The 9,918-nt window shown below is 45.4% G+C and overlaps 1 protein-coding gene across 2 annotated transcripts in view; it reads left to right on the top strand.

Moving 5' to 3' along the window:
• pisd (phosphatidylserine decarboxylase) overlaps positions 1–9,918 on the top strand; it is a 63,551-nt gene that overhangs the window by 22,531 nt on the left and 31,102 nt on the right. Inside the window, exon 3 of one of the 2 annotated variants that reach the window (XM_042337545.1) lies at positions 2,466–2,647. The exons of the other annotated variant lie outside the window; for it this stretch is intronic. Within the exon in view, the coding sequence (XP_042193479.1) occupies positions 2,486–2,647 (162 nt within the window). The 5' untranslated portion in view covers positions 2,466–2,485. The remainder of the gene's footprint in view (positions 1–2,465; positions 2,648–9,918) is intronic. 2 annotated transcript variants of the gene reach the window in all.

The raw sequence follows: 9,918 nt of genomic DNA, 5'->3' as shown, positions 1-9,918 counted from the left end.
TGAGGAAGAGGGTCTTGAGACGTGCCTTGGAGGCACTTTAGTGCAAACTGAGGATTGAATCTGAGGCATTGGTGATGGCTCTGGATGGCTCAGTGCCGCAGGACCCGTTGGGGCAGCACTTGTATCTTTAAATATTGAGTTGATATTGTAGCTGTAGTGAGATTAGATAATCATTTCCACAAAAAAGACTGACCGGAAAAATCATAAGCAACAAAGTCTCTAAAGAGATTTGGTGAGTCTCACAAGTGAAGATGGTTATCATACTAGTGCAAACCAGGAGTTACCTTATCTTGCAACTGTTGTACATGTAACTAAGAAAAATGTTTCCTGTGAATATTTGTATGACAGCCTTTTCATTATTTTTATAGAAAAATTGGATAAGCCAGCTTTGTCATAATGTCGTTGTAAAATGCCATGCTAGTCATGCTGTTTGAGGTCCACAGAAGCCTCTTTTCACTCACTAAAATAAAATACATCTGATTATAATAATATGATATATTTAAAGGAAGTAATAATTAGAATAATTTACGTATTACATTTTTTGACACATGCAGAAACCCATCACCGTGCTTAAGAATGTCCAAACTAAGCTGAGATTTCCATGTATCCCACCTACACATGGAAATCCCAGAGATAGATTGTTGGAATACAATACGCACTCTCTCTCTTTCTCTCTCTCCCTGGAGATTCAAGATCCTCATCCTCACCTACAAGGCCATTCACGGCCTCGCTCCCTCCTACCCCTCCGACCTACTATGCCCCCTACCTACCTGCCCGTACCCTCCGTTCCTCTGGCTCCGGTCTGCTCCACATCCCCCGCCCCAACCGCCCTACCATCGGTGGCTCGGGCCTTCAGCCTCTCAGCCCCGAGGCTCTGGAACTCATCCCCCAGTGCCTTCCGCCTCCTCCCTTTCCTCCTTCAAGCCATCTCAAGACCTTTCTCTTCAACCGACGCATTTGGCTCCCCTCTCGTACTCCTACCCTCCTCCAGCCCCCCACCCTCCCTCACCATCTACCATCCCCCAATGCGGGTCCCAACCCAACTGTCCAGCGCCTTGGAGCATCCTCCCGACGTGAAAGGCTGCTCATAAATGATATCTTGTTGTTGGAGGGATGCATCCTGTTTACCTAATTCCGGAAATATTACGTGTAGGTTGGCAAACAATAACAACAACAACGACAAATTACATTTGTAAAGCACCTTTCACGTTGGGAGGATGTCCCAAGGGCTGAGCAGGATTTGGACCCTGACCTGAGCTGGGGGTAGGGGGGTGAGGAGGGAGCGTAGGGTAGGAAGGGTGACAGAATAGGCACGTCGAAGAGGATGGTTTGAGATGTGCTTTGAAGGAGGCAAGGGACAGCGGAGGGAGCGAGGGACTGGGATCTAAAAGAGAATTTAGGAGGAACTACTTCACACAGAGGGTAGTGAGATTAGAGCTCGCTGTGGAGATTTAATCAGATAGTATCGATGCATTCAAGGGGAAGCTGTACGTTCACATGAAGGAAAGGGGAATAGAAGGGAGCAAGGAGTGAGTGGAGACTTCAATGAATCATAGAATTACACAGCACAGAAGGAGGCCATACGGCCCATCGTGTCTGTGTCGGTTCTTTGAAAAGAGCTTCCAAATCAACCCCACTCCTCCGCTCTCTCCCCATAGCCCTGATCAACCCCACTCCCCCGCGCTCTCCCCATAGCCCTGATCTCCCCCGCTCTCTCCCCATAGCCCTGATCAACCCCACTCCCCCACTCTCTCCCCATAGCCCTGCAAACTTGTCCTCCCCAAAACCTGTATGGAATCTAAATACTGGCACAGAACAAGGTGGCCTGCTTCCATCCTGTATATTGTTTGTAAATCTTTGTAAATGGGTTCTCCTCCTGCTCCCACTGAGGAACCTGCGGTGTACTCATGACATGATAAGGCGCAGGATTATTATTCTTAAAATCTGATTACTGCAAACTCCATCACCCATGATAAACTCTGTACCCCCACCCCCTCCAAGCCCTTGCCGGACTCCCCTGGCTGCCTATTGCACAATGGTTTATTTCAAGATCTACATGACATGAAGCGAGCTTGGAATTGCATAGTGTTAATTATCAATTAAAAGTTTAGGTATATTACTCATTTAGCTTTTTAAAAAAAATGCTTTGCTCCTTGAAATAGCTACAGAGCCTATAGGGGGTGTTGTTGAGTTGTACAAGTTAGGATGAATGTAGAAGTGTTTCGTCCACAAAATATACAGTCAATTCACTTCACAGTATATTCTGTGAAGCGCTTTGAGACATCTTGAAGCATGATAAGGTGCTGTGTCAAATGCAAGAATTGTTGTTATTATTCTACTTAAAACTTTTGGAAAAAAGGGAAGCTGAAAGGTTCAAATTGTCTAAATTAGCTTTTTTTGTTGTTTATATTATTATCTTGGAAAATAAAACCACGTGATTTTTATTATTTCATTTCTCTAAACAGATCACAAACTTTTGCAGACCATGTCTTTAAGAGCCGTGACTCGAGCCCGTGCTATCCGTCTGTTGGTGGCTACAGGAGGTGGCTATGTTGGATACTGGCAGTATGGCAAGTACAAGGAACAGAAACAGGAGCATCAGGAGATTGAAATATTGAGGCCACCAAATATAGCTAATCCATGGCAGGTAAGTCATTTTGGTACCGTGACCAGTATTTAATACAATCCCACTTACTTCACTCCGACAGACCATCGCACAACCACTCCAGAGACATTTGAACAGAATATACACAGATTCAGCTTTTTTTTCCCCCTGGAAAAAATGCTTCATTATTAATCCTACATTTCTCCTTCCTCCCTCCCACTTTCTATCAATTAGATGTTTGCGCTCCTGGTTTCCTGGTTAAAATGGGTTCTCTTGTTGTTTAGATCAGTTGTCTTTGCTGTAATATGTCTCGGCAGCCTTTGTGATCCTTGGCAGACCCTCCTGCTCCATGTGTTTCTGGGTTTTCATTCACTTCTGCTTGGACTTCATTCCCTGCAGTCCCTGCTTGGATCAGGGACTGGGCTTAGCGAATTCCATTTGTTCTTGATCTTCTCGAAAAGATGAGGAATGCTCGCAAAGAAGCTAATTACTCCAACGCACTCCTCGCCGGTCTCCCCAGCTCCACCATTCACAAGATCAGCTCATTCAGACTCTGCCGCCCACATACTGACCCGAACCAAACTCCACACCCACATCTCACCAGTTCTGGCCCAGGCTCCACTGGCTCCCCATCACCGAACAGATCGACTTCAAGATCCTCACTCTCGTGTTCAAATCCCTTCCCTCCCTGGTCCCTCCCTCCCTCTCCAGCCTCCTCACTCCCCAATCCACCACCCAGCACCTCCGCTCGACTGGCACCGGCTCCTGCTCGTCCCTCACGCCCTCCGCCCCACCATCGGAGGTCACACTTTCAGCCATTATGCCCCAAAACTCTGGAACACTCTCCCTCAATCCCTCCGCCTTGCCCCCTCTCTCCCCTTCTTCAAGTCCCGCCTGAAAATCTTCCTTTTCAACCGTGTTTACGGCCACCTCCCCCCTGTCCCCAGGCTCGGAGTCAGGCTCCGCCACTGTTAAGCGCTCTGAGACACTACCCTGCGTAAAGGACGTGATATAAGTGCAATTGTTGTTATAATGGGTGCTAGGATTTACCAAGTGAAGTTTCAGATATAAAGTCAGTGAAGTATTAGAGCATTTTACAAAGGGATGGTCAGACCCTCATCTGAGGTATTAGGTTCAGTTTTAGGTTTAGCACCTTATGAACTGGTGAAGCAGGTTCAGCGTAAAAGGAATAATATGAAGCAGAGCAATTGAATAGCCTACATTACTCATTGCTTCAGTTTACTCATAAATGAAAATGATCACTTGGAAGTGAGGTGCTGAAGACCACTGGCGTTCCTGGAACTGTTCCTTAGCCCAAGTAACCTCTTTCAGGAGAGGAGGCAGAAAAGGGGAAGAGATATGTCTGGGAGATTGACAGAGAATGGATCAGGGACTGGGCTTAGCGAATTCCTAAAAAGTACAAAATGGGGAAGGAATTCCTTTCTGGATTTTCAAGTGACAATAATGTAACTAACTGTGCTTCTCGTCTGCTCTGCTGGGTTTAGGAAATCTACGTTCAAGCTTACACTTTCTCCTTATTACAACATTTATCAAGAAATGTCACAATGTATTCTCAGCGCTAGCGATGGTGAAAACATTCTATCAAGGTCACAACTGTCGTCCCATTGATCACATTTCCCTCCGTCAGTGTTCACTAATGTGTTAATGACTATAATCCCAAGTAGTAAAGTATTTAAATTAAAATTGGGATTACTTCAGCTTCTCTGCCCCTGTTCTTTGGAACTCCATCCCCCAGTCCCTTTGCCTCACTCCCTCTGTTGCCTCCTTCGAAGCACATCTCAAGACCTTCCTCTTCAACCACGCATTTGGCCACCCTCCTAACCCTACCCTCCACCAAGGCCCCCCCACCCCCTACGATCCCCATCCCAAACCCCTGCTCGTGTCCAAATCCCTAACTGTCCAACGCCTTGGGACATCCTCCTGATGTGAAAAGTGCTGTGTAAATGTTATTTGTTGTTGTTCTTGTTGTAGTATACTGTATTGGGAAACTCTGTACACCAGAAAGAGGTGTCGGTCATTCTAATGTTGATCATTCTACTGTTGGCCAAGCAAAGCAGAAATCAGTCACTTCCCTACAGCAAGACACTGCAGGTGTATAGCTATATAAAGCTTAAGGTCTTTCAGTTTTTTTCATAGACAATAACAACAACTTGCATTTACCCAGCGCCCTTCACACAGGGTAGTGACCCAGAGCACTTCACAGTGGACGAGTCTGACCCTGAGCCGGGGGAGAGGGAGGGGGGAGGTGACTGTAAGCACGATCAAACAGGAAGGTCTTTAGATGGGATTTGAAGGTGGGGAGGGAGGGGGCAAAGGGGAAGGAGAGAGTTCCAGAGTTGAGGAAGAGGGTCTTGAGACGTGCCTTGGAGGCACTTTAGTGCAAACTGAGGATTGAATCTGAGGCATTGGTGATGGCTCTGGATGGCTCAGTGCCGCAGGACCCGTTGGGGCAGCACTTGTATCTTTAAATATTGAGTTGATATTGTAGCTGTAGTGAGATTAGATAATCATTTCCACAAAAAAGACTGACCGGAAAAATCATAAGCAACAAAGTCTCTAAAGAGATTTGGTGAGTCTCACAAGTGAAGATGGTTATCATATAGTGCAAACCAGGAGTTACCTTATCTTGCAACTGTTGTACATGTAACTAAGAAAAATGTTTCCTGGAATATTTTGTATGACAGCCTTTTCATTATTTTTATAGAAAAATTGGATAAGCCAGCTTTGTCATAATGTCGTTGTAAAATGCCATGCTAGTCATGCTGTTTGAGGTCCACAGAAGCCTCTTTTCACTCACTAAAATAAAATACATCTGATTATAATAATATGATATATTTAAAGGAAGTAATAATTAGAATAATTTACGTATTACATTTTTTGACACATGCAGAAACCCATCACCGTGCTTAAGAATGTCCAAACTAAGCTGAGATTTCCATGTATCCCACCTACACATGGAAATCCCAGAGATAGATTGTTGGAATACAATACGCACTCTCTCTCTTTCTCTCTCTCCCTGGAGATTCAAGATCCTCATCCTCACCTACAAGGCCATTCACGGCCTCGCTCCCTCCTACCTCTCCGACCTACTATCCCCCTACCTACCTGCCCGTACCCTCCGTTCCTCTGGCTCCGGTCTGCTCCACATCCCCCGCCCCAACCGCCCTACCATCGGTGGCCGGGCCTTCAGCCTCTCAGCCCCGAGGCTCTGGAAGTCTATCCCCCAGTGCCTTCGCGGCCTCCTCCCTTTCCTCCTTCAAGGCCGGACTCAAGACCTTTCTCTTCAACCGTGCCTTCAGCTCCCCTCTCGACTCTCTACCCCCTCCTCGCCCCCTCCTTTCTCTCCCCTCACCCTGACCATTTCCCCCCAATGCTCGGGTCCCGACCCAACTGTACAGCGCCTTGGGATGTCCTCCCGACGTGAAAGGCGCTCCATAAATGAAATCTTGTTGTTGGAGGGATGCATCCTGTTTACCTAATTCCGGAAAATATTACGTGTAGGTTGGCAAACAATAACAACAACAAATTGCATTTGTACAGCGCCTTTCAAGTCAGAAGGACATCCCAAGGCGCTGGACAATTGGATCTGCACCTGAGCTGGCGATTGGGATCAGGAGGGGTAGATGGCAGGGAGAGTAGGGGTAGAAGGGTGACAGAAAGGCACGGTCAGAAAGGAGGGTCTTGAAGGAGGCAAGGGAGGGGGCGAGGCGGAGGGACTGGGATGGAATTCCAGAGGGTTGGAGCAGAGAGGCTGAAGGCCCACCCTCCAAACGCCAAGGCTTGGGGACCCCAGAGTGTGCATTGGGGTACTGTTGGAATCTAACCAGTTAAAACTGCATAGTTTGCCATTGATATCGCTGTCTGCCCAGCTTTCCCGCTACTTTCCCAGCGAGGTCCACCGTTAGATCTTTGTCTTGCAGGATTAACATTAAATATATTTACTTATTTACATTAAAATGTTAAGTTTGCTTAGAAAGAAGAAAAATGACTGGTTGGCCAGGAGGTTTAGCCCAGGGATCTAGTACTAGTAACTCCAGTACAGACTGATGCGTTCAAAGGCCTCTAAGGAAAATGAATCAATATTTGCAGTAAAAAAAATCATGTTTACAGTGAATCAGGTTTACAGGGGAAAATTTGGTGAGTTTCTGGGATGGGGAGGTCAAGTGGGTGGTGATTCAATCCACAGGTCAAAGCAATGCGATGACCATGTGGACCTTTTGGGATAGCTTTTTTCCCCCTATGAATCTTGTCAAAAGGAATCGTAACAGATGGCAAGGAGATGCATCTAGAATATTCCTGCATCTAAAATGGGAAGAATAATCAGTGGAATTATTTTATGTTGAACAAACTCCCTCTAGCTGCAAAGAAAAATATATTTCAACTTGCTGTATTTAATCTTTGTATTTCTTACACCCCCCCTCCCCCCCCCCCACCCCCAGACACGCCTTTTCGACAAGAATATTGAATACCAGGGCATTCCTGAGTAGTTAAGATTTTGTGCAACAAGCCTGGACCAGTTTAAGTTGCTACAAAGCTGCCCAGCCATGGAATTTTAAATAGAAAACTCCCTCTAGGCCATGCATCCCCTTAGATTGCCTTGTTCGTAGTCTCCCATCTGTGTACGATGGTGGCTATATGACCCCTTGATTGCAATGCTGTTTGAGTGTTCCTTTTGTATCCCATTGTACAGACATCAGTTGAGCGCATTGTTCAAAACAACAGTTTGCATTTTATATAGCGGCTTTCATGCCGGGAGGATGCCCCAAAGCACACTCACGGTGTCGACTGGGAACCCGGGCTGGGAGTGGGGGTGGGGGTGGGAGCCAAAGCTGACCGTTGGGAAGGGGAACGGTGACTGAAAGTACGGACAAAAAGGTTTGTTTTGAGTCATCCCTTGAAAGGGAGGGAGGGAGGGAGGGAGGGAGGGAGCGGAGCGAGTCAGGGGACCTCTGGATAGGGTGAAGTTCCTTGAGAGCAGGGGCAGAATGGCTATGCTGCCCTGGGTGAGGGCACTACATCAATGCAAATTGTTGTTGTTGATGGTGGGGGCGGATAGGGCAGTGACAGAAAGCAGGCCGGGGTTTGCTGGGAGAAGGAAGCAGCTGGAGTGAGCAGCGTTGAAGGAGGTCACTGGGTTAGGGTGAGGCAAGGCCGTGGAGGGATTTAAAGGTGAGACAGAGGATATTCACCTCAATCGCCTGGGGAATGGGGAGCCACAGGACAGGGGTCAACCTACTGTAATAGAATTGAACTGCGGTCAGTCAGACCGCACGGTTTATTGTGGTCCTGTACATTCTTGTGTTTTTGTCAACTATTTTTCTTGTCTTTCAGAACCGACGTTGTCTAGTTTATTTGTCTAGTATCTACAGCACATTTCAGCAAATCAGCAAGGCCTGAATTACCAGCCAGCACTCTGATTTGTCGCATTTTAATCTGCAGAACAATTTTTATTTGTCAATTATAGCTGGTGCGTCTGGAATCCAGGATTAATGTCACTGAGACGAAAGACAGATTGTATTAGTTTCCATTACGATAATCTCTGCGCTGGGGCAGGTCTGCAGTCAATGAGTACACACTTTTGTGGTAAAGAAAGATGTGGCGGGAAAAATAAATTAGCAATCCGTGAGAGACTTCATTTTCCTGAAGTGAAGTGAGACGTGAAAGGATATGGAAGGTAAAATAAACTATCAAAACTGTTGAGATTAGTTTGTGAAGAGATTATTTTCCTGTAGGACACTAACTGTTAGAAAATGGTTATAAGTTTTCTGTTCAACAATCAATGTAATAATCTCCACACTCCGTTGGGTTTCATAATCAATATAGATTTCTATTAAATTTTTTGATGATATTGTTTTAGGATGGCCATCTTTGGAATTACTGTCCTGTGTATGAAGTATTTTCATTTGTAAAGTTTAATCAATGATTTTATCTATATAGATTTTCTTAAGACTGTAAAATATGGAAACTTGTGGGTGTTTATACAAGGGTAAGGATATGTAAGGATACTCCCATATCTTTCTATTCCCTTCTCCCTCTCATATGTATAACTAGCTTCCTCTTAACTGCATCTATCTGATTCAAACATCATTCGGAGTGGTGAGAAGTTCCTCCAAATTCTCGATTAGGTCTCCTAGTTGCTACTTTACACAGATACAACTTGCACTTATACAGTGCCCTCCTCGCAGGGTAGATTCTCTGTGCGCTTAAAGTATAAGGTGAGAACTAGGGGATCTAAAAAAGAATTTAGGAGGAACTTCTTGGTGGATTCCTCCACCAGCAAGTAGCTTAGAACATTAGCCGTCTCTTTGAAAATTATTTTTTCAATGTAAATATTTTGTTGTGTAAATTTTCAAATGATCAAGCCTTTAGTAGTAAAGCACAATATGCAGCAGATTCAAATGATGTTTGGGCCATGAGCATTCACGTGTAATGTTCATGATTAACTTCTGAAAGAAGTGAGTATGTTACACGTACAGTGATGGGTTGGGTGGTACATGGTTGTGTTCTCACAAGGATGTATTGATGTGTAACAGTGAGAATGTGAAATAGATATATCACAAAGGCGTATTTTGTCCACTTGGATGCTGAAAATGCCAATTATAAATTTGTTGCCTTCCTGATTAAGCTGCAGACCATTCAGAACTCTGTAGCTCGTGTCCTCTCCCTCACTATGCTCTGAGAGCCTATCCTCGGCCAGCTCTTTTGGCTCCTCATCCCCCAGAGGATTGAGTTTAAGATCCTTGTCCTTGCTTTTAAATCCCTCCAGCGTCATGCTTACTCTCCCTCTGCGACCTTCTCAAACCTACCAATCAGTCCACTCCCTCCGCTTGGTAGCCACAGGGGTGCATCTCATCACCTGCCCTGCCTGTCCCACCATCAGTTGACCACTGGTGGCCTTCAGTCTTTCTGCTCTCACTATCTGAAATTTCGTCCCTTTGCCTCACCCTCTCCCTCACCTCCTTCAGGGTCTATCGCAAGACCTTTCTCTTTGACCTTGCATTCAGTCATCTTTTCCCTCATCCCAGAATTTCCAACTCCCAGCTTTCTCGACATGAAAGGCTCTATATACATGCAGTTTATTGATGTTGGTTTGGGAATCTGGAGCACATCTTCATACGGTGGTTCTGGTAAGATTATTTTCCCTATTGGTTAGAATGTTCATTCAATTTGATTATACTCACACTAAAAGTGGTACATTAATTAAAATGAAGCCATCCTCTGTTAATCTCATGACACAGATATAAATGGAAATAGCTTAGCAAAGAGATAGCAAAGAAATTACCCAAGCTTAT

The sequence above is a fragment of the Callorhinchus milii genome, unplaced genomic scaffold, assembly GCF_018977255.1.
Source record: "Callorhinchus milii isolate IMCB2004 unplaced genomic scaffold, IMCB_Cmil_1.0 Scaffold8, whole genome shotgun sequence".
Lineage (NCBI taxonomy): Eukaryota > Metazoa > Chordata > Chondrichthyes > Chimaeriformes > Callorhinchidae > Callorhinchus > Callorhinchus milii.
The sequence above is the reverse complement of the archived record's forward strand: the minus strand, read 5'-3'. Positions and strand labels throughout refer to the sequence as shown.